Source organism: Pleurodeles waltl, chromosome 1_2, assembly GCF_031143425.1.
Source record: "Pleurodeles waltl isolate 20211129_DDA chromosome 1_2, aPleWal1.hap1.20221129, whole genome shotgun sequence".
NCBI classification, from domain to species: Eukaryota; Metazoa; Chordata; class Amphibia; order Caudata; family Salamandridae; genus Pleurodeles; species Pleurodeles waltl.
This window is the reverse complement of record NC_090437.1, coordinates 795,185,321-795,210,893: the sequence shown is the minus strand read 5'-3', so window position 1 is coordinate 795,210,893 and position 25,573 is coordinate 795,185,321. Positions and strand designations below refer to the sequence as shown.

The window sequence follows — 25,573 nt, the reverse complement described above, 5'->3', positions numbered from 1 at the left end:
TAAATTGCTTACCTGTAATCCTAGTTCTCCTCCAGGGAAATCCTCATCAAAGTCATAATCAACCCACTCACCTCCTTGGATGGAAGCTATTACAGTTCTAAACAAGTTCTGTATACAGGGTTCTTTTGTTATTTATCCATAAAAATGACCTGACCTAACTGTCACCTATAGGACATGATGGATTACAGGGGGTGCTGTGAGATTCTTAAAGGCACAATGCTAGTTTTATGCATTTTATTGCAGTAGCAGCCTATTGGGTGACAATGTCCCATATTCCTTTCATTTTTACTTTTGAATAAAGATGGGTCTGCAAGGCTTCATATGGCCTGCTCTTCTTTATTAACATGTATTGAGTCCTGTTTGTTTTAAATGAAAAAGTAAAGGTAATCTGGACATTTTCTATCTTATTCATAGGCGGATATATATATATATATATAAATCGGTAGGTAAAGTACTATGTACTACATGTTTCTACATATCTATATATATAGCTATATATCTATATATAGCTATATAGCTATATCTATCTATCTATCTATCTATCTATCTATCTATCTATCTATCTATCTATCTATCTATCTATATATATATATACATATATATATAGATAGATATATATACATATATTACATTTAAGAAGTGCTCTGGGGTCCCCATGCGAGGGCAGGACTATTCAGTGCTTATGACTTTGGTGAGAATTCCCATAGAATATAGAAAGGATTACAGGTAAGCAATTTCTCCTCAGTGAAAATGGCACCAAAAACTGCTAACTGTAGGTTTCTGGTCGCACCGGACCAGGACAAAGTCATAAGTTCAGGCCAATTGCGATGGAGCATGGGCTAACTACAGGGACCCAGTTTGTCCTGCTGAACAAAGTACCTTAACTCCTGGTTTGCAGAATGCTGTGAGGGTCCGTGCCTAAGATGCATCACACAGCCAAAGCAAAGTGTTCATTCTGAGATGCTATGAGGCTGCAGTGCTCGGGCCTCATTGAGGATTTCGATGATGAGGGCTTGCAATGCGAAGTCCGTCATCAAGGATGTGTTGCACAATCGGGAGATGCATCAGTTCATAGGAGCTGCGAGGCTGCGAATTGCGAGGCTGTGATGCAGAGTCCGGTGTCATCATCGAGGTTGCCCTCAATGAGGGATGCAAGGGCCTGCACCCAGGATGTTTCATGGAGTGGTGGTTCCAAAGAGGCTGTGAAGGCGATGCTGGTTTTTGGGACGGGGAAGATCCACACAGCAGTTTTGATGCATCAGTTCTGCTCGGGGATGAAGGGCACAACAGAGGAGATGAATTGGTGAAGCTGGACCCCTAGAAGTTGGCAGAGCACGTTAGGCCCACTTTCAAGAGTCCAAGACTGCGGTGGCACCACTTGGCAGGGTAGACTCATAGATGGCAGAGTCCATATGCTAGGGTCAAAGTTCTTGGAACCTTCTGTCTCTGAGGCTCATTTCAGGAGGCCAGCCAACTAGCTCTTGGAGTCACACTGGTGGTCCTGGGTTCAAGAGATGCAGGTCCAGACCTTCTCACCCATGCAGGAGGGCAGCAGGCAAGCACAGCAGGGCAGCAGTCCTTCAGAGCGGCAGTACAGCAGAGTGGCAGTCCTTTCAGCAGCATAGCAGTCCTCATTTCTGGCAGAGTATCCACAGGTCCAGAAGTGAAGTGAAGAGCTGGTGTTTGACGTCCAATATTTATACCTGCTGCCTGTCCTCTGAAAGGTGGGAAGAGCTTCTGGAAATTCTCTTTGAAGTGCACAGGCTTCCTGTCTTCCCTTTCCCTAGAGGGTATGCAGTCCTTAGAGTGGAGGAAGGAAACAGCCTATTCAAGTGTAAGAAGGGCTGTGGCCAGCTGTGCCCTCCCATCCTGCCAATAATGGCCCATCTAGGCACACCCAAGCTTTCTATTGTGTGCGGCTGTCTAAGGGGAATACACAAAGCCCTAGTATCAGCTACACCCAGTCATGAGACTCATGCACAGGTTGCAGGCATTAAATGGCTAACTCAGGAAAATGCCAACTTTCTAAAAGTGGAATTTTCAAAATTGTCATTTACAATCTGACTTCATCTAGAAGGAGGATTTTTCATTACAGTGCCAAAGACACCAAACATGAACTGGTTAACTGCTTTCATTTGAAAATGATCAATTATTAAATGTAATGAGGTAACCCGAATGTTAGCCTATGGAAGATGTAGGTCGTGCAGCACTGGAAAACTAATTTTAGAGTTTTTCTCTACCAGGACATGTAAATCTTAAAGGTATGTCCTACTCTTTAAATACCTTGCACCGTGCCCTTTGGGTTGTCCAGGGCCTACCCTAGGGGTGACTTTTACATATTAAAAAGGAAGGTTTGGGCCTGGCAAAAATGTTTTTTTGTCAGGTCAAAATGGCAGTTTAAAAGCTGCCCATGGATGCTGCAATGGCAGCCCTGAGCATGTTTAAAGTGCTACTCAAGTGGGTGGCACAATCTGTGCTGCAGGCCCACTAGTAGCATTTTATTTACAGGCCCTGGGTATAGGTAGTTTCAGTTTACTAGGGCCTTACAAAGTAAATTAAATATGCCAATTAGGTATACACCAATTCGACCATGTACCAGGGAGAGAACACAAGCACTTTAGCACTTGTAGCAGTGTTAAACTGAACTGATTCCTAAAACAAGCACAAATCAAGTTAGCACACAGGAAGGTTGAACCTAAATAAAATGTTGTCAAAGCTCCCGTCAAGTCACAGCAAACAGCTATGTCCCGGGGGTAAGCACCCTAGGACATAGCAGGAGCCAGCCCTCCATTGAATAGCCCCGAAGAGGTGGTGGTGTCTGCGGCCCGCGAATGGACACCCTTTAATATTTAAAATTGAGCCCCAAGACGGTGGCAGTCCCCGGATCTGTGTACCCTGCATTTTAATAAACAATGTGCCCTGGGGAGGTGGCAGCCCCTGGGACTCTGGGTGGTCCCCCGCATTGCATTTACTTGAAGCCCCAGGGAGGTGGTGGTCCCCGGGGCTGTGGGGACTGGCAGCGCACTGCATTCTCTTTAATTGTAGCCCTGGGGAGGTGGTGGTCCCCGTGGCTTTGGGGGGGGGCAAGAGGCCCCTCAGTATTTTATTAAACAATGTGCCTTGGGGAGGTGGCGGCACCCGGGGCTGCAGGGGGGTTTGCAGCCCCCTGCATTCTCTTTAGTTGTAGCCCTGGGGAGATGGCGCCCCCGGGGCCCCACATTCTCTTTAGTTGTAGCCCTGGGAGGAGGCACTCCCCTGGTCTGGGAGGGGGCCACCTGACCCCTTGAATTTTATTAAACAATGTGCCCTGAGGAGGTGGAGCTGGATAGCCCCCCGCATTCAAAATTGTAATGCCTCCTGGACGTGGCCCACCCAGGGGCTTCACTAAAAGAAGCACTTGTTTTGCGGATCGTACGTGGCTCCTTACAATTTTTTTTTTAATGCTTTTGTGCTCAGCTGGGGGGATCTCTTTGGGATCCCGGCACCAGAACTAAGGTGCCAGGGTGTCCATACCTTGGCCCCTTTTCTTTTTTTAAAATCTTTTTTTCAAGGACTTGGCTGAAGCCGAGTCCCAACATGGCTGCCAACACTTTCTTGCTGAAGTGTTTGCAGCCAATCAGATCTCAGCACAAGATCGGAGGAGTTTGCAGGACCTTCACGTCCCTATGTATACAAATTTGTTTTTTATTTACTATTTTGAAAAATACTGAACAGATTTACACCAAATAACATAACAGGTGCTTCCTGGACCAAAAGCGACCCTTCTGCCAAATGTGGTGTAAATTGGTCCAGTGGTTTGGGCTGTAGACCTGTTCAAAATCCCTATGGGAATTAACATTGGAAAGGCACCTTATTTGACCCCCTTTTTCTCAGCCCCTCCTTGAAGGATCACATCAAAACTTTCCAGACAGCAGCTGACTTGACTGTAAAATGTTTGGGAACATTTTGTGAATATTCATCAAGCTGTGCCAAAGGTATAGCAAGTCACAAAACGCTTATTCTATAGAAACTAGGTCCTAACTATAGCTGCCACTAGGATATATATATATAACATTATATTTAAGAAATATAATTTTTTTTAAACATAGAAATTCTCTTTAAAAACCAAAGGTTACATGAATGTTATGGATAGGCTCACATTTCAAATGTACTAAACTATAGAAATTCACCAGTTATAGTTAGAGTTATTGCAAGTAACTATAACTCATGCCCTAAGGAAACTATAACTCGTGCCCCCGCCATGCACAGTTTAATCATCAAAAATGTTACTGCAAATAATACATTGATATTATCAATTATATTATAAAAGATGTCATGAGTGCCTTAATTTGTGAGGCAATTAGCAGTGCATGGTGAGAGTGCTAGTTATAGGTACCTTGGGGCTCGAGTTATAGTTACTTGAGATAACTCTAACTATAAAGGGTGAATTTCTATGTTTTTTAAAATTCTGTTTCCTATCTATAACGTCCCTGTAACCTTTGTTTTTTTATGTGAATTTATATGTTTGTTTAACGCATAGTAATGTTCAGTACTATACGTTAATCCAACCACTGCTGCGCACAACATTTGGCTGTGTGAGGTGACGGCTGGCCACAGGGCCTGGCCTGTGCCCAGGCCGTGAGCCCAACCCCGTATAACCACCCAACTTTGCACCATGCACGGCCTCCGCCCATGCGCAGCAGAGGTTGCCCGCAAGAGCTGGCCTGCTGCCAAACCCTGAGGTGAACTCCCCCTAACCACCTAAAACCATGCTGTGCACATCTGTTTGGCCGTGCATGGTAAAAGTTGGCCGCACACTCTCTGGGTGTGGAAATAGGTGTGAGAGGGTGTATCTGGGGGTAAGAGTGAGTGTGAGAGAGTCTGTCTGGGTGCCAGAGTGGGTACATCATTGTTTTAGTAGGTGCATTAGTGTGTGCACGGGTCTGTGAGTCAGTGCATCTGTGAGGGGGCATCTGAGAGTCTGAGTGGGTCTGTAAGGGGATGTGTAACTGTCTGAGTGTCTGTGAGTGGGTGCGTGAGGGTCTGACAGGGGCTCTGAGTGGGTGCACAACACTGACTGAGTCTGTGAGTGGGTGCGTGAGTGTCTGAGTAGGTCTGTGAGTGGGAGATATTGAAAGAGAGACAGAGAGAAAGAGAACAAAAGTGAGAGGGAGAGAGATTTTTTAGGCTTTGATGTATGATATACTTAGAATGTAATATTTCTGTACAATTTGAAAAAGTATCTGTTATTTTTTAAAATTAAAAAAAAATTGTACTTTAAAAAAAAATAGGGAAGCGAGTCTGGCTGGACTCGAACCCTGAGTGCTCAGTGTGAAGGTCTGCGAATGCCCAGGAGGTGGTGGTCCCCAGGCGCTGGAGGGCCACGCACCCCCGAGCACTCATATTTCATTATAGCCCGAGGGAGGTGGTGGTCCCCGGGGCTGTGGAGGAGGCCATCTGGACTCCCCGAAGTTATAAAAGTATTTTTGCCCCTGGTGGTGGTGGTCCCCTGGGTGCGGAGGGCTGCGCGGCCCCCCTGCTCATTTTTCATTATTCGAGAATGGGAGAGAGTAGTGGCATATCAATAATTTTGTACTAAAGCAACTTTACATTTGTCAAAATATTTTAATACGTACGTAAAATATGCGCACTGATCACATGTATTCATTTACCTATTGCAACCATGAGCTGTTGAAAGTATCCGTCGTAGCATTCACTCATGGCGTTCACTAGGTCTTGCCCGGAGATGTTCTGAAACTCCTGAAACACTTCAAAGACGCAGAAATTGTGATTAGTGCACATTAGTACTGCCACCGATAATGGCTTATTTTTGGCGTGCAGATCGTCTTCGTAAAACGTTATATATTCCCTGAGCGAAGCTTTCATCTCCCAACAACTTGAACCACCATTATACCTCTGCATTATTTAGATCCTGTTTGAAGATCCTAACATTACATCATCGATTCTAATGTTTGGCGGTTGCTAAAACATTAGAGGAGACAGACCTGTGAAATTACAATCATGAGTGGTGAAATCTTTTCTTGTTAACAAAATACATGTTCTTTTTCATTTCGAGCTTTTTTAATTCCATAAATGTACTTTGATAGACTGTCTTTGTGTTTGTAGTTTTTCAGGAATTACCCATCCACAGCTGCTGGTAGCTCTTGTTGCAGAGGATCATCTGCAACATATTTTTGTGTTCTCCTGTTCTTCTTTGGCAGGCATCCCACAGCACCTAGGGCATCACAAGAGCAGGAACGTGTGAAAGGTTATAAATATACCGACGGTTAAAGGCAGACCTTGAAAATAAATAATGATCTATTTTTTCATAACACGTGCAGCTCGAGACACTTACTGCTGCATCCTGAGCCGCCATGCCAGGGTCACTGTATCCCTCCTCCCTGATTCCCTGTAAAACAAAAACACGTAGGGCAACATAATAGATTTTTTATTACTGATATACACACAAAATGAACCTCCAGTCGTCCGTATTGCGTTTTACATATGAACACCACCAGTTATCTCCATCACTCACATTTAAATCATGGTTGAACTTTCAACTTATGATGGATCATATCAAATCAATAGGCGGTTGTGCAAGAATTGTTGGTCAGAGTCAATTATCCCCCTTATCATCAATTTGTACAATGCCATTTGTGGTTGGAAGTTCTCCTTTACTTCTGAAGGCAGTGATTTCCTGGTAAGTGGTCATTTAGGGGTATCTTTAAGGTAAGGACACTCAACAAAAATGTATATTAAATTTAATGGGCTAGCGCTACGCTCCCTGTTTCCCAGGATAGGTTCACAAGACTGTAATTCTGAAGAATTTGATACAATGCAATGAGGATTTCCAGGACAAAAAGAAACATTTCTAACGTTTCAAAATATTAATTGTATACACAATTTTTCTCATGCATGCTATGACACACTACCCCACTGCAATCCTCAACAAATGCACAGCTTTGCGATTACCATAACAGGTCGTGATCCAGCTCTACACCGTGCGTATCTTTCCCTCCTTGTAAATTAAATTGTTGAAATACATGTGAAAGCTATAGATGCAGTTGTTGCAATATTAAATAAACATGTTCTGGGGTCAGAGGGATACAGGCAGCTTGTGGTGAGAATTCTTTGCAAGGGAACATTAATATTAGATCTCTGTTTTGAAAAGACCCTCCCCCCCCCGAAAAAATATAGGCTAAATTTAAATTTCAAACCTTTTCCTTAATTTGAGTATAGATGTGTGCATGTGTGTGTTTGAGGTCCAGTTGAGAGATTTTGTGCTGTCTGCCAGTAATCATATATTCATCAAAAAGTTTTTAAAAACAGTACAGAGAGAGGGCCTAAGGCTCTTTCTATAAGTTAATCTTCATGGTCACACAATAGGGAATACATTTTATTAGCACACCTGGGAAGTAATATCACTGCTGAAAATTGACAGACATTATTAACCCAGTACCCTTGTCAAATACATTAGGAAAGAGCCTTGCACAGTGTAACCTCACGAAAAAAACACAGAAAGAATGGGTTTTTCATTGTGTGCTCTATCTGACCAATACAATGGGAAGGTTTCTTTACAATGTGAAAATAAAACACTGAAGGATATATTTACCAAGACTTTGCACTGTGTTTGAATCACAGAAGTGGCACAAATCGACACAAAATCTTTTTTATCTATTTACTTTCCAGCATGATACTTGATATCAAAAGAACTGCTTTGCAACAAGGAGGATTATTGGTAAGGGCAGGTAAGTACCCACACTTAGCAATAGGCCACTAACGCTGACTAGGTTCAGTTGGGTCCCAATAAATTAACCCCAGCTCAACCCTTGGTAGGTTGGCAACGAGTGACTAGGCTTAACTTAGGAGACAAAGTGTAAAGCAATGAAGTATCACAAAACAGTAATTAAGTAAAACACAGGAAACAGGTTAAAACTCCAAAACCAATTTAGGAAAATAGGAACTATTATTAGCTTTAAAATGACACCGAAACTAATAACATCAGATAAGGGGAACCAGAGATATGAATTTTTAAAGAATTTGTGTTTTTTAGTGCTTAGAAACGAATAGTGCCAATCAGGTCGCACCTCGACCAGGACAAAGTCAAACTTTAAGGCTGACCGCGATGGAGCCCTGCTCGGCTACAGCAAGCGGGAGCCCTTGGTCAAAAGTTTACATTCAGAATCAGTCGTTTTCTTGAAGATTTTTTTCAGTGGGACGAAGTCGCCAGTCCTATCCGACCTCCCTGGACCCCTTCCTCAGATACCACGGGAGCCCTCGGTGAAGATTTCTACTTTCGGAATTAGACGATTTTTCGAGATGAAAATACTTCGACTGGGGCAAACCTGAATCTTGAAACGACGTTTCTAGATCCCTCTTTAAATACACTGTGCGGGAGGTCCCGGTCAACTTTCTACGTTCTGACTTAGTCTCTTTTTCTGAGATTTTCTTCAGTGGGACAAACCTGAAAGTCAGGACAGGTCATGGTTCAGGCAACCCGGCTAGAGTTGCCGCGGCAGGTCGGTCCCTTTATGGAGCTTTTTCCAAAAAGTTCTCCAAAGTTCTCCAAACTGGATCCTCTTCCAGAAGGTCTTCTGAGGTCTTTTAGGAGTCCACAGCTCACCCCAAGGTTCCAGAAGCTCTGAGTTGCTCCTTGAGTGTGCAGACTACAACTCCCAGAATGCACCTGGCGCTCTGGACAGTGGACAATGGTAAGCTGGTCAGTTTCTTCAGGAGTTCGTGCAGGGACTCTGGTTAGCAATTTTTCACCTGTAGCAAACAAGGAGTCCAGCAGGGCAGTCCTTCTTCTTATGATGTTTTTCCTTGTAGAGATGTTAGGTGTGGGTGCAGCTCTGCCATATGTATCCTTGCTCCTGGCTGAAAAACATGGGTGTCCTGGTTCTCTAATCAAATGCAGGGTCCTTTCCCTTGTGATGACCACTTCCTGGGAAGTGTGGCAAAAACCAATCCCTGGGAGCAACATTCTTCAAAAATCCATCAGGGCTGAAAATGATTTTTGGAGGTTACATCTTGCTGAGCCCACCCACTGGTGTAGCTAAAAGTCCTAAACACACCCCTTTCTTGCTCTCTCCTATATCTAATCAAGAGGACACCTAATTGGCTGGGGTTGCAGGATGTGAGAGGGGTGGTGGGTTGCTCCAAATATCCTTCCCTGCCTTTGAAAACCAGTTTGGGAGCTCCCACCCTTCCAGCTTCCCCATCTGCTGAGGTAGTTCTCCTCCCCCAGGCATATTCTTTGTATTCAGCCCAGGCCACTTCACATCTCACCAATGCAGCCTGGCCAGGCTGCCAGAGGCTGGCCAATCAGAGAAGGGCACTAGAGAGCTGAAGTTGGCAACTTTTCAGGTAGAGTTTAAAATGTTTTACCTGAACTAGTGATATTAAATCCAACAATTGTAAGTTGTGTGATTTATTATAACAATTAATTTGATACCTTACTTGAGGTATCTGACACTTAGGGGGGCTTTGTTAATTAAAATGATCTCCCCATTTTAGCCTATGGAGGCCATTCACTACAGTGAAGGAAAAACAAATTTGGCTATTTTACCTCATCAGGGCTTATAAAACAATTGTTATAAGGCCCATTCGTATAGTTACGAGGCACCCATCCCTAGGAGCACATAGGGCACACCTTAGGGGTGACATATGTAAAAATAAGGTAGTTTGAGACTTTGGACGTACTTTTAATTCCAAAGTCGAATTTGCATATTAGTTTAGTTTAAAAGCAGCCAGCAGGGCAGGGCTGCCTCTAAAATGACACTGGGCACCTCAGCAGTGCACCTATGGGTCCATAAACCTACATGCCCTACCATATACTAGGTACTTATATGTAGGTTAATACTGCCAATTATAATTAGCCTAATTTGCATATTTATTTTACACAGAGCACTGGACCTGGGACTGGTAGGCAGTACCTAGGGCACAGCTAAGAGTCAGGAGCCACCAGTGTGCAAAAGGTTTGGGGGTGACCATGGCAAAAATGAGGACTTTCCTACACTGCTGCCCCCAGATGAAAGGTGATGGGTACTAACCTACACCCTTGTAGTCCTCATCAGCTAAGTGGAAAAATTAGGAAAGGGCATCTGCATTGGCATGGGCACTCCCAGGTCTCTGTTCCACTGTGAAGTCCATCCCCTGTAGGGAAATGGACCACCTTAACAGTTTGGTGTTCTTCCCCCCTCATTTGCATCAATCATCTGAGAGGTCTGTGGTCAGTTTGTACACAGAAGTGAGTGCCAAACAGGTATGGCCCCAACTTCTTCAGGGACCAGACCACAGCAAAGGCCTCCCTCTCAATGGCTCTCCATCTTTTCTCTCTGAGGAGTAGTCGCCTGCTGATGCAGGCAACATGCTGATCTTGGCCCTCTTCATTAACTTGTGCTGACACTGCCTCAATCCCTTATTCTGGGGCATCTGTTTACACTATAAACTCTTTGCTATAGTCAGGGGCCAGTAACACTTGTGCTGAACACATAGCCTGTTTCAGAGAGTCAAAGGCTTTTTGACACCCTGGGGTCCAAATTACTTTCTTGGGTTCTGTCAGAGGAGCCATTATGGTCCCATAGTTTTGAACAAACCTCCTGTAATACCCAGTCAGGCCAAGAAAGGCCCTGACCTGAGTCTGGGTTTTAGGAGCCTCCCAATCCAGGATAGTCTGGATCTTGGGCTGAAGAGGCTGTACACGGCCTCCACCAACAAGGTGGCCCAGGTGCACAACTGAACTTTGCCCTATCTGGCACTTGCTTGCCTTGATAGTCAGGCCTGCTTGAAGCAGGGCCTGAAGCACTTCCTTCACTTCCTAAGTGGAACTGAATACAGCTAAATCACCCAGATAAGCTGCACTGAAAGATTCCAACTCAGACAGGACTCTATTCACCAACCGTTGGAAGGTGGCAGGAGCATTTTTCAGGCCAAAGGGCATCACTTTGAACTGAAAGTGACCCTCTGGTGTGGAAAATGCTGACCTCTCCTTAGCTCCTGGATTAAGACAATCTGCCAGTATCCTGAGGTCAGATCAAATGTACTCATGAACTTGGCAGCCCCCAACCTATCTATGAGCTAATCCGCTCTAGGTATGGGGTTCGAATCAGTCTTGGTGACTGCATTTACACCTCTGTAGTCTACAGAGAATCTTAGTTACTTTTTCCCACCTTGGGAATTGGGTTTGGGTACCAGTACCACTGGACTGGCCCAAGGACTATCAGAGGGCACAATTACCTTGAGATCCAATATCTTAGCCACTTCAGCTTTGATGTTAGCCTTGACCTGGTCAGACATCCTGTACAGATTGTTCTTGACAGGTAAGCTGTCACCAGTGTCAATATCATGGACACACTAATTGGTGAGTTCAGGGGTCAAAGAAAACAGACCAGCAAACTGCTTCAAAACTTGTTTGCAGTCTTTCTGCCGCTGGGCTGTCAACGTGGGAGAGAGCACCACTCCCTCCACTGACCCATCTTGTGCATTTGTAGAAAGGAGGTCTGGCAGAGGTTCACTCTCCTCCTCCTTCCCTTCATCTGTGAACGACCATTAGCATGATAATGTCTGCCCTGTCCTGGTGGGGTTTCAGTCTGTTTACGTGCAGGATCCAATGAGGATTCCTGGGGGTGTCAAGGTCCACCAGGTAGGTGACCTCACCCTTTTTCTCCAAAATTGGATAGGGCCCAGTCCATTTGACCTGAAGTGCCCTGGGAGCCAAAGGCTCCAAAACCCACACCAGCTGACCTGGGTGAAACTCAGGCATTGTAGCCTTCTGGTCATGCCAGAGCTTCATGAGTTCTTGGCTGGCCTCCAGGTTGCTGCTTGCATTTTCATGTACTCTGCCATGCGTGACCGCAGGCCCAGCACATAGTCTGGCACATTCTCCTTGGCTTCTTTGAGAGGCATCTCCCAAGACTCTCTCACCAAGCATAATGGGCCTCTTACAGGGTGCCCAAACAGTTACATAAGGGGGCTGAATCCAACCCCTTTCTGTGGCACCTCTCTGTATGCAAACAGCAGGCATGGGGGAGGAGAACATCCCATCTCCTCCTGAGTTTGTCAGAATAACCCATGATCATGCTCTTTAGGGTCTTGTTAAATCTTTCCACCAGACCACTGGTCTGGGGATAACAGGGGTGGTGAATTTATAAGTATCACCACGGTCATCCCACATTGCTTTCAGATAGGCTGACATAAAATGTGTGCCCATATCTGAGACCACCTCCTTTGGGAAGCCCACTCTGGTGACCACACCAAGTAGGGCCCTATCCACAGTGGGAGAAGTGACTGTTCTGAGGGGTATTGCCTCAGGGTACCTGGTGGTATGATCCACAACCACCAAAATGTACTTATTGCCTGAGGCAGTTGGTGGGTCCAGGGACCAACAATGTCAATCTTATCCTCTCAAAGGGAGTCCCAACCACTGGCAGTGGTATCAAGGGAGCCTTTGGTTTGCCCCGTGTCTTAACACTGGCCTGGCAGGTGACACAGGAGCTGCAAAACTCCTTGACTTTCTCTGACATTTTGGGTCAATAGAAATGGTTGACCAGCCTGCTCCAGGTCTTGGTCTTTTCTACATGTCCAGCTAAGATAATATCATGGCTTAAGGTCAGGAGGAATTCTCTATACTCCTGGGGGACCACCACTCTCCAGGTTACCCCTGGTTTGGGGTCCTTTGCCTCTGTGTAGAGAACTCCATCCTCCCAGTAAACCGTGTGGGTCTCACCAGTATCCCCTTGTTCAAGCTTGGCAGCAGTCTGCCTTAGACCCTCAAGAGTAGGACACTCTCTTTGTTCCTGGAACCATTCTTCTCTGGTGGGCCCACCTACCCCTTACAGTCCTGCCAAGTCAGGCAGGGCTTGCAGGGGAAGGGGCCATCCCTCAGAGGTCAGATCCTCCCCCTCAGGTTTGGATTCCTCCTGACTCTCTGTACTTGTTGGGGCTGGCAAGCCAGAACCAGTACCCTTCCTCTTCTTCTTGGAGTATTGTCCCATTGTTCCAGGGTCTAAGTGTCCAGCACTTCCCTGTTGTGCTGCCCTTGACCTGGTCACAGCACACACTCATTCAGGGAGGTCTAGCATCTGTGCATTGACCCTTCTTTCCACCTCTGACCATTCAGATGCTTCCAGATCATTTCCTAGGAGACATTGTACTGGGAGGGTACGAGCTACAGCTACCTTCTTAGGGCCAGTTACATCTCCCCATTCCAGGCTCACCATGGCGATGAGATGGAGTTTGGTTCTGCTATCTTCGTATGTTACTTGGTGGAAGACACCAGGTAAGACCTGCTCTGGAGAAACCAGCTTCTCTGTGACCATTGTCACACTGGCTCCTGTATCTTCCAGAGCTTCCACCTCAGTCCCATTGACTTTAGGCCTCTGCCTATACCTCTCCATGCTGGGAGGTAAGGTGGCCATAGTTGCAATGTCCACCCCACTCACAGACACTAAGGTGACCTCTGTGTACCCTGATCCCAGCCTTGGGCCAACCTCCATCCCCATACCTACATTAGCAATCCCATGCGACTGCCCAACAGTGGGGGGCTTCTTGGAGCAGATAGCATGTTCTCTTTTGTGTCCAGGTTAATGACACTCAAAACACTTGCCGGCCTTAGCAAGCTCCTGAAACTGTCCTGCATTAACAGGATCACAATCCAGTGATACACTTTCCTCTTAGAAGTGGCATGGTTTGGGGCTCCCCCACCCTGAGAAGTTTTTGGGGACTCTTGTGAGGACTCTTTAGACTTCTTGTCATCTTTCCCTTGGTTCTTCCCCTGAGAAGAACCATGTCCTCCCTTTTTCTGGTCACCCCCTATGGGTTTCTAGTTAACCCTAGGTTTTAACCAGTCATCTGCTGCCTCCCCCAGCACTCTGGGTTTGGTCAACTTAGAGTCAACTAGATACTGGCAGAGCTTTTTTGGGGCACAATTAGAAGGTGCTCCCTCAAATCAAACTGTAAAGCCCCTCAAAGGTACTTACCTTGTTTCCCTGTATCCAACCCTCTAGTGCCTTAACTGAGATGTCCAGAAAATCAACCCAGGACTGGGTGCTTGTCTTCTGGGTGTCCCTAAACATGAGCCTATACTGCTCTGTAGTCAGACCAAACTTTTTAACTAAGCACCTCTTCATACTAGGGTATGAATCTGCCTCCCCCCTTTTAGGGTCAGAAGTCTATTCCTCCCAGAGTTGGGAACCAACTCTCATTAGAGTGAACCACAGTACTGATGCTTAACTTTCCTCATCTGGAGGGCTCTCTCAAAGGCCCCCAGCCACTTGTCTATATCATCCCCCTCTACATAGGCAGGAACCACTCCCTTGGGCAATCTGGGGCAAAAAAAAACACCCATGGACATCTCAGCTTCTCTGTCGCTGCCACCATCTCCTTTCTCTTCCCTTGACCACTTTTTATTTTCTAGGGCCAGCTTCTCCTCCTCCAAAGCTATATATGCTAGCTGGCCTTCCAGCTCTCTTTCCCTGAGTGACAGCTTATCTCCTTCTGAAGGGAACCCCTTCTCCCAACTAGCTTTGGGTATGGCCCTGGTAACTGTGTGCAGTGAGGACCGTCTTCCTCCTCCTCACCTAGGCTCAGAAGCCCTCTCTCCCCTGAGTGGTTGGAGCTAGCATCCTCCCCGTCTTCTTCCTCCCCTGGAGCTTCCTCTGTGCCTACATCTTGGGCCTCAGTCCAGGTTGTCAGGGATTTAATCAAAACATTCTTCCTGAGGTTAGTGGCTGCAGGCAGCCCCCTCTCAGTACACAACCCCTTAAGCTGGACTACTTTCACTGTGGGTATGCTAGCCAGATCAAGCTCCATGGTTCCCTAGATTTGTGTCAACAAAAACTTTTTGCAAAAATTGCAAACAAGAAATTAGAAAAATCACAAAAATTCAATAATTGAAATGAATCCAAATAAAAATTTTTTTTTTTTTGCACTAGGACAATTTAAAGAATTTTAAATTTGCTTTACTTAAAACTGTAACGTGATACTGAACACAAGTACTGGATCCCACCGCTGCGCACCACAAATGTTGTAAAGTGGATTATTGGTAAGGGCAGGTAAGTACTTACACTTAGCAATAGGCCACTAACCCCTACTAGGTTCAATTGGGTCTCAATAAATTAACCCCAGCTCAACCCTTGGTAGCTTGGCAACGTGCGACATGGCTTAACTTAGGAGACAAAGTGTAAAGCATTCAAGTATCAAAAAACAGTAATTAAATAAAACACAGGAAACAGGTAAAAAATCAAAAATCCAAAACCAATTTATAAAAATAGGAAGTATTTTTAGCTTTAAAGTGACACCAAAACTAATAAAATAGGATAAGGGGAACCGGAGATATGAATTTTTAAAGAATTTGTGTTTTTTATCACTTAGAAACAAATAGCGACAATCTGGTCATCCGGTCGCACCTCAACCAGGGTAAGGTCAACGTTTAAGGCAAACCGCAATGGAGCCCTGCTCGGCTACAGCAAGCGGGAAGCCTTGGTCAAAAGTTTACCTTCGGACTTAGTCGTTTTCTTGAAGATTGTCTTCAGCAGGACGAAGTCGCCAGTCCGATCCGACCTCCCTGGACCCCTTTCTCGGACATGTGTCACGGGAGCCCTCAGTGAAGATTTCTATGTTCGGACTGATTTTTCGAGCTGAAAATCCTTCGACCAGGGCAAACCTGAATCTTGATCCGATGTTCCTGGAGCCCTCTTTGGATACATTGTGAGGGAGGTCCTGGTCAACTTTCTACGTTCGGACTTAGGGGGTCATTACAACCCTGGCGGATGGTGTTAAAGCGGCGGTAAGACCGCCAACAGGCTGGCGGTCTTTTTTTTAGTATTATGACCATGGCGGTTACCGCCATGGTCATCCGCTGCTTCACCGTTCTGCCCGCTGGGCTGGAGACCTGGGTCTCCAGCCCGGCGGCCGTCACAATACCGCAGCCGGTATTTCGACCCGGCTTACTGCCATGGATTTCCAGCGGTGGGAACCGCCATGAAATCTATGGCGGTAAGCCCTATCAGTGCCAGGGAATTCCTTCCCTGGCACTGATAGGGGTCTCCCCCACCCCCCACCCCCACCCGACTCCCTCCCCTACACCCCCCACCACCCCTGCCACCCCCCAAAGGTGGCAGGGCCCCCCTCCCCACCCCGACTCCCAACATCACATAACTCACACACACACGACACGCACGCAGGCACCACCAACACACATACACGCACACACACCAACATACATGTCTACATCCACACACTCAGTCAGACACGCACACCCATATACAGACATACACGCACACATCCATACATACATACAGACATACACGCACTCATTCCCAACACACGCAACACACCCGCAAGCATCCACGCACTCACACCCCCCTCTACATACACAGACGCACACCCCCATGCACCCACACAACACCCCCCTTTCCCCCTCCCCTAACGGACGATCGACTTACCTGTTCCGTCGATCTGCCGGGAGGGGACGGGAGCCATGGGGGCAGCTCCGCTGACACCACACCGCCAACAGAACACCGCCGCGCAGAATCACAGGACATGATTAGCTGGGCGGTGTTCTGTTGGCGTGGCGGTGGAGGTGGAGCAACCTCCACTTCCCCGCCGCCCGCAAGTATGGCTGTTGGTGGCTCTCCGTTGGAAAAACGACGGAGGGCAGCCAACGGTCATAATACGCCCAGCGGCAAACCGCCACTACTGCCGGTCTTCCGCACAGCGGTCCCTCAAGACTGCAGAGGTTGTAATGATCACCTTAGTCTCTTTTTCTAAAATTTTCTTCAGCGGGACGAACCTGCAAGTCAGGTCGGGTCGCGGTTGAGGCAAGCTGGCTAGAGTTGCGGCAGCGGGTCTGTCTCTATTTGGAGCTTTTTCCAAAAAGTTCTCCAAACTTCTGGATCTTTTTCCAGAATGTTTTTAAAGCTATTTTAGAAGTCCACAGCTCACCCCAAGGTTCCAGAAGCTCTGACTTGGTCAGTGAGTGTGCGGACTACAACTCCCAGAAAGCACCTGGAGCAGACTCCAAATTGGCCACTGGACAGTGGTTAGCTGGTCAGTTTCTTCAGGAGTTGATGCAGGAGACTTTGGTTAGCAATTATTCACTTGTAGCAAACAGGGAGTTCCTCCTTGAACCAGTTGAAACCAAGCAAAGTCCTTCTTGTGGTGAAGCCCAAGTGTGTGGCTGGTGCAGTCCTTAAGAGTGCAGTGTCCAGGTGCAGGTCAGGGGTCCAGCAGGGCAGTCCTTCTTCTTCTGATGTTCATTCTTGTAGGGATCTGAGGTGTGGGTGCAGCTCTGCCATATTTATCCTTGCTCCAGGGGGAAAAACAGAGGGTCCTGGTTCTCCAATCAGATGCAGGGGCCTTAACCCTGTGATGGCCACTTCCTGGGAAGTGTGGCAAAAATCAGTCCCGGGGAGCAACATTCTTCAAAAATCCATCATGGGGTGAAACTGATTTTTGGAGGTTACATCTGGTTGAGCCCACCCACTGGTGCTTAGTTACAGTAGATTTGAACTAGTTGTATTAGTTTGACTGACATTTAACCATGCCTTATTATTTTGACCCTGGGTCCTTCTACGTAGGATTACATTTATCCTAAGTTTCGGAGTATCGCAGGTACGGGACTACTTAATAGCTTTCCTTGGTGTGCCGGCTTAGCGCCCAAACTTCCCACTGTATTTATCCTGAATTTTAGAGTACCTAGATCACTTCATGTCGAACTTCACTTATTATCATGGCAACTCTGTAGCCCAGACCTGTGTATTCCTATTTCCCTGATAGCATTTCCCCAGTACTAACTCTCACCCCACCCCCTTTTGTTTTTCACTTTAGGATTTACCAGGGTCCTTTGATTTCTTTTCTTCTCTTCTTCGATGACTCTCTATATCCCAAACAGGTTTACGTATCTACTATTACATTTGTTTCCCTGACTACGTATACATCACACTTCCGTGGCTGCATAAATTGTGAAACAGGTACTTATACCAGGAGTTATCGATTTCTCTGAGTCTTACCAGAATCACTGTTATCTCAAATTTAGATCCTCATTTGGTCTTTTTTCCTATTTCCGTTTCAGTTGTTCCGTACCATATGTCTAGTTTGATATTATTCTACTTCATATACAATCTAGGTATGATTTATCTGTCGGGTGTCTCTCTCTCTCCTTATCTTCTACAAGGATTCTTAGTGTTGAACTACAGTATGATTCTTACAACTTCCAGCTCACGTTTATTGCTGCCCTTGCTCACACTATGGGTGTTTTGGTCTTAGCATGCAGGTAGTCAGACGTTATTCCACTCCCTGACTCTCTCCTTTTTGATGCACATATACTACATCTCACACTTTTTTCTAGACATAACCACCTAAAGACTAAACTTTTGGTCACCTTTGCCATGTCTGAGTCCTCTTATACTTATAAGTACATCTTATTTTTATATCGTCTCACTATGTATGGTATTGTCTTGCTTATTTTTCCATTTACTTGTACTAATAACTAATGTACTTATGTATGCTATGTCTTCTACAGCCTTGAAAAAGTCACTGTGTGAAGAAACACGTGTTATCTGTGTTTTTAATATAGATATATGCCAAAGGCTACCACTATATGTGGCCTATGATTGCTCCAACTACAGAGAATATCTGTTGGCCTGAATAAACTCTCTACTGGAACATAAACAAAAAGGACTACTCCATTCTTCACTGTCGGACCTCTTAAATCAGATGTTACTTTTGTGCTTATAACTGTATGTGTTTGTGAGTGCTGTTGTCTTAGCTGTATTTCAGCACTCTCACATCTCCTGCTGATTATCAGTCTCACTGCCAAACATCACTCTCACACCCCTTGCAGACTAGCAGTTATACACTACCACAAACACTTTCACATTCCTCATAGAATACAAGGCAAAATCTACTGGAAGCGTGCTCACAAACTTCACAGGCTAGCACTCACACTCTACTGGATGCACTCACCCCGCTTCACAAGGCAGAAACAAAAGGAAATTTGTCTTGTTGATTAATAAAAATCCCTCTTTGTTGTGTGTGTGATATTGAGGAAAGTCCCCCTTTGTTGTGTGTGTGGTGTTGTGGATAGACGAGTGAATGAATGTTTTTATTTTGAATTGTTTTATTTTAATTTATCCATTTTATAAAACATAACATTGCAGTGACGAGAAAAACAGGCCCATCACACAGCGGGTGAGTACGAGACTGCCGCCGGAGATACGATTGATGGTTACATTTAATAGCAGCAACATCAGGGCTACTAAGAGTGTGATACAATTATCTAACACTATATTCCAAATATTCAGAAACACAGTCCACACATCCACAACCGTCTTTGGGAGCAATTCGACTGTATCAAGCCAAGCAGGACACTCAGGGCCGTCAGAACCATCGAGTGAATGAATGTTAGAATGAGCCAATGGGTAAATGAATAGATGCACGAGTGTAAGAATGATTAAGTGCATGAATGATGAGGGATTGAGTGCATGGGCTGATGGAGGAATGACTGCATGGATGAAAGCACCCAGGCGCTAAACGCCTGGTGTAATACCTTTGTCAATACTTGTTTAATTTAATGTTGTTGACTCTTGTAATTTTCGCTAACATGATCTAATAAACAAATGGTTCAGTTTTTATATACATGAGAAGTGACTTTAGGCTTGTTGACTGTACCTGCACAAGATTCATTAGAGCGTCTCTGAAATGGCCTGAAGTCTCAGAAGAAATGTCAACCTGTAGGTCACTGTTGTATTCTGTTGAAAAAAGTGACACTTTCTATAGAGATTAGCACACTTTCTGAAAAGGAAAGTAATTAAAATTCTAGCGAACCTGCAAATGAATAATAATGAGCCCTTATGTTATTAGCTGGATACATGTTCATGCTGCCTTGTGTCACATACATACTACTTTAAACAGGACACCACACATAGAAACAGCGCACAAGTACTAAAAGAAGAGGTGGGGGTCGGTATGCAAGTAGCATCAAAGTGTGTGACATCACAGCATGTTCCATCGCTCGTGGAATCACAGGAAGTGCAATCACAACACATGACCTCAAAGGAGCTGACATCACAGGAAGTCACACCAGACCTTAAGAGCTCACACATAGGTTTAGCAGGTCTATCATGAGTACATTTGACCGCATTACAATACTTAACAAACAGGATTTTGCATCAGGATTGTGCCAAAAAATTGACACAACCTAACTCAAAATCTGGGACCCAATTTTTACATTTTTTTAAAACTCTGCAAAAAGAAATGGTCAAGAAGGAGAAATGTGGCAGTAAATTTGTTCTGCTAAATTGGTTGCAAATTCTACATTTTAAAGAATCTTATGTGGTTAAGGTACCTGCTGCAGAGATCTCTGTGTGCCAACTAAATCTCAGAGAATACTAGTAATGGTAAGATAACTCTGGAGGTTAATGCATTTGCTGGAGAGATCTGTGTTTTTTCTAGGCCCATTTTTGGATCAAAGTAGCATACAGGGTTAATATGTCCCCTGAAAAGCACATTATGTAACAAGCAGATGACAGATTTGTGTTCTATAGAAATAGGTGAGTGGGTTACTGCTTTCAATCCGAAGATCCTTTAGTCACTTGCAGTTCATGAATTGTAGTTCTACTAAAATAGCACATTGAGCTAAGAAGGACACCTACACCTCGTAACCCTCACTGTCTTATGTAACTCATCTTGGACATTGACACGCGTATGATTTATTGTCAATGTATACTATGTATGTGTGATGCAAACTGATGTGACCCCCTGCAATGGAACGATTAGCGCTATAGCGATTTAAAAGCTAAAAAAAAATTAGTGGTGTTTAAATTGTTATTTTTGTAAATAATGGTACAGACCAATACATCTGACATTCTTACAGTGCATGCATATCTTATATACAGGGACTGAACAAAGTCAAAAGCTTGCCGCTCTTAAGTACCTGCGAAGAGATAACCTGCGTGTCTAGGGCACTCCAACAAAAGGAGGCCTGATGGCCTCTTAATTCTGGCCTTTGATATAGGTCCAGCTGGAATTTGATAAGCACCCTCCCCGCCCGCACTTTGCTGCTTGGAAGGAAAGCAGACAGTGCGCAGGCACTGCTGAAAGTGTCCCGGCATCTGAAAATTATACCGGGACAAGTTTAGCACATTTCTTTGGGGTCAGAACTCTTGGCAGGGTACACAGAGTCTACCGTGTGAAAAAAGTAGGCAGACCCCTTCTACCCGTGTGTACCCTCGACTCGTACCCTGCATAGAGAATGCCAAAGTGAGACAGTGTATGAAAGTTATCTGGGTGACACTGAATCAAACAGCATCCTATTGTAGGCAGCGCACGTGGCGGGTCAAGAAAAGGGAAGGCAAATAGATGTACGAATTCCTATAGACTTATGAAGAAGCAGGTTTGGAATGTCTGTCTTCTGATAAATAAACTGATAATTACGCATTGAGTAGAATTCTTTGATTTGAAAGATCTCTCCGTTTGTTCTTGAGGCAAGAATATCAATCAGGCAGTTCTCCTCGGTTCCAAGTCCCTAGGAAATGAAAAACAACAACAAAATGGCTTTAGGAATTATATGTCAAGTGAGAATAATACGAAGATTATCTAAATATTTTCTGTTGGAAGAAGCCATTGCATGTCATCTATATGTTCTTTAACTCAACCCTTCTCGCCTTATCAAGGTTACTCCAGCACTGTTTCTGGTCTTTACTTTATACTTCTTTCGCAGTTTGTTGGCAGGGCTTTATTTCAGCAGGTGTGTGCCTCAGATCGGTACTGAACTCATTTCCTAGTGGTGGAATGTAAAATAGGTGATGATTATACTAAGACTGCATACCTGCAGTCCACAGAAAGATAGCCATTGTACATGAAAGAGCTGCTGCTGCTAATAATGAGTCACATAGGCATATCTTTATTTTAACAACAACCTTTCTACCACTAGAGTGAATTAGGACCAGATGTATCAAAGAATTTTACATTCGCAAACGGTGCGAATTGCAAAATTCGTCCGTTTGTGAATGCAAAATCACCTTTCTGAATGTAAGAAAGGCATTCGCAGTGCAATTTTAAGGAATCCCTAAAATAGCGATTCCTTAAAATTGCGACCCCATTTAGAGAATCGCAAATTGCGATTCTCTAAATAAGAAATCACAAATAAGGAATCCTTATTTGCGACTTCTTAAGCACATGTATGAAGCAATTCCTTAATGCGAATTGGGCATTAAGGAATCGCCAATTACCACGAAGTTGAGCTTGGTGGTAACCATGTGCAAAATTTAAAAATGCATTTAAAATGCATTTTTATATTGTACATGTAAAGCACACATGCCCTTTTGGAATGTGTGCACCTTACATGTCCCCCCAAAAAATTTTGGGGTGCAGCAGAGGGCGCCTTAGGCCCCAAGCACCCTGGGGTTTTGCATTTCCAAAATTGCGATTTCTGGTTCAGAAATCGCAATTTGGAAATGCAAAACATTTGCAGATATGGACCAATAGGCCCATAGCTGCGAATGGGTCTGATATCGCAATTTACGATTCGGTAATAGCATTTGCAATTTTTAAGAAATCGCTATTACCGAATCGCAAATGTGATATATGGCACTTTGCGAGTCGGAAATAGCGATTTCCTAAAAAACGGTATTTCCGAATCGCAAAGGGCCGTGATGATACATCTGGCCCTATGTGACACACAAGCTCCGGGGAAACAGACTACACTGAAGAGTGCTGCACAAAATCCTAGATTGATTTTTTTAGGAAATACAGGGAGGAAAGGAATAAAACAGATCCACCCAAATCAGTGATTAAAAACAGGCACCATTTACAACTCCTTTGCTATGAAGATTGAAATAATTGAGATCAAATCCAAATATCTCAGTACGAGTTTATTAAACCAGTCAACCAAAACGTTTAATTAATGGAAGTTCTGTTTCAAGGCCAAGCAGCATTTAATTTAATTTCGCCGCTCAAAACATTTAGGAGATGCTTCATTTCTCCATTTTCTCGTGATCAATAAGCAGGCTACCAAAAAAGCTAAAAGTAGCAAATGCTGTATTCAATTTTCCAAAAGTTGGCCTTCAGGGAAACCACGCCATTGCAAATCTAGCTGCTTGTGTTGGAGCCAAAGCAATGCTTTGCTCATGTCTCAGTTCTTTTGGCATCACCCCCAAAAGTTCTTGACTTGTGAACAGCCCCAGAACATCTGCAACCATGTCTCCATACAACTTCAACAGCGAGAACAAGGGGAGATACTCTCAGGTCACACTCTTTGCAGCATTTCAAATTCATATTATAGGTGTAACACATCAGACAGAAAGCTAAAAATCTTTGTTCGGCACACTTTGCCATAAAAGCATAAACCCATATACACATAGCAATAAACCATTTCATTCATTCTTTAAAAAAAAACAATAAAACATAAAACAAATTGCCTAATTTTTTTTTAAATTGACATATAAAATCTACAGGAGGCGCAACTTACAATACAAATAGAGGCTATATGTTCATATCGGTTTCTCAGTTGTAACACGCTCTTGGTGACGTTCAGGACTGTGTAACATCTGTCCATCATAGGAAGCCTTTGTAGAAACTCCATAGCAGGCAAAAACTGTTTAAAACCAGGCTAACACAGTAAAGGAATTAGAAAAGCGGAATTGGGACTTGAGTACAAAGAGCAAAATAAAATAAAGTGACCTCTGCTTTGCTTAGAAACATGATTACAGTGGCATCTGGGGTTGATCATGTTTCAATGTACATTGAAAAGGGAAAGCGACTTTAAAATGTAAAAAGCTAATCTAAAAAGAGTTAAATAAAAACGATGGGATGGATTCTCAAACCAAGACAAATAAGGGTCAGCACTTTTGACCGCGAAATAAGAACACATATCATATTCATCACATTCCATAATCTTTCATTTATGCGAAAGTCTGCATAGCAGGATTTCACAATATCCTTTGTGCCACCCTTAATCGAGGTGGGATGTGTAAATATTTCAGGAAGGCCTATTTTGCAGAAACCTGTTTTTATGTATGGCAACCAGGGTATCTTATTGACATTTTGTAAAGATAAACATTCCAAGATGCACCCTCTCATCAGAACTGCTTTTGGGTTTAACCAACATTTGATCCATAAAAGAAGAGGAACATTTTTTTACCTGGTCCTCTACAAAGGATAAACCCAGCTTTTCATGGCAGATAAAATTTGCAGTGTTTTTAGGAACTGCCAATGACCTGCGTGCAAAGCCATTCTCAATACCTGCAAAGCAATAACATTCTGGTATCCCCAAAAGCCAGCCCCATAAACCACAGCTGAAATACATTTTCACTTGTACAAAGTGATCCTCTTTGGCAACGATTTATGATTAAAATTCCTTAAAAAAGGGAAAATTAGTTCCGTATGTCTTCTCATTTGTTGTGATTTTATTAGATGTGTGCTTTCCAGCCTAAATTAGAACTAATAGTAATACCCAAACAGTTAACATCTTTTGCCCTTTTAAGTATAGATACCCTCATACTAAGTGGATTAGTTTTTGTATTTATTGGCCCGCACATAATGATGTAAGAGTTAGACTAATTTACTTAGTCCAGCCCCTCCATATACTCCGTGAAGTGCTCCAATAATATCTATAAACCATTAGGTGTATGGACGAGCAAAACCACATCATCTGCGCATAGGAGTATAGAAAGTAACTGCTCACCCATCTTTGGTACATCCGCCCCTGAAGAATATCTAAATATGGAATTATTCTTAGGCCACCGGTAACTAAGGGTGAGTGTGTGCCTCCATAAGTGTTTACAATCCACTATACTCATCCCCAAACTGGACACTTCCGTCACATACACCGATTTAATCATAGTTATCATTTCAAAAATTATATATAATCTATATAAAAATATATGGAGTCCCCCATTTTACTCATTTAAATAAAACATTTATTTTATTTACATTTCTCCTGTATAGTGAATCCAGTGGTGGATCTGTGTATTTATTTAAGATCGCTTTTAAACTTTAGGATGGCAGATTCACAACTAAGATCAGTTAAAGATGTGATACCTGCCAGAGCCGATGTAAAACGATATCAACTTTTCCTGTTGGGTGTAATTCCCTGTTCTTAATGTCGTGCTGGAATTCCCCATAAATGCCCAGTGGCTTTACTGGTAGGTATTTTACAGAATCAGTTCAATTCTGTTGCCATACCTTACATGGTTCCAAATTTGGTCGGGACACTCACTCATTTCTGTAATGAACTGGACAAAGGCTATATACAAAAAGGAACCAATAGTTTCCTTGATGCAAGGAAAGTACTGAAGGACAGTTATTTTTGAAAGAAGAACCCCGAGCTAACAGTGATCAAGGTAATTCTGCCTGTTTTGCCATACGGAAAAAAATAACGTGTTTCTTCAAAGGCTTATAAAACTATAGTCAAAAATAGCCGGGAGACCTATAGAATCGAGAGAAGCACTGGGGAAATATGATAATCTTAATCAGATACGGCAAGATAAATTAAACCTCATATTATTTAGTTCTGCTTTCAAACACAGAAAGGCCTCATTAGTACAGAGAGCTCTGGTTGAATCCCCCAGGGAAGATCCAGCAATAAAAGTAT

The 25,573-nt window shown here is 44.0% G+C and overlaps 1 protein-coding gene across 1 annotated transcript in view; it reads right to left on the bottom strand.

Moving 5' to 3' along the window:
* Positions 1 to 25,573, bottom strand: part of ANXA10 (annexin A10) — a 355,700-nt gene that overhangs the window by 119,371 nt on the left and 210,756 nt on the right. The window contains exons 5-9 of the mRNA XM_069205838.1: positions 21,415 to 21,505; positions 19,651 to 19,730; positions 6,335 to 6,388; positions 6,121 to 6,214; positions 5,652 to 5,747 (exon numbers count right to left, since the gene is read on the bottom strand). Of these exons, the coding sequence (XP_069061939.1) occupies positions 5,652 to 5,747; positions 6,121 to 6,214; positions 6,335 to 6,388; positions 19,651 to 19,730; positions 21,415 to 21,505 (415 nt within the window). The remainder of the gene's footprint in view (positions 1 to 5,651; positions 5,748 to 6,120; positions 6,215 to 6,334; positions 6,389 to 19,650; positions 19,731 to 21,414; positions 21,506 to 25,573) is intronic.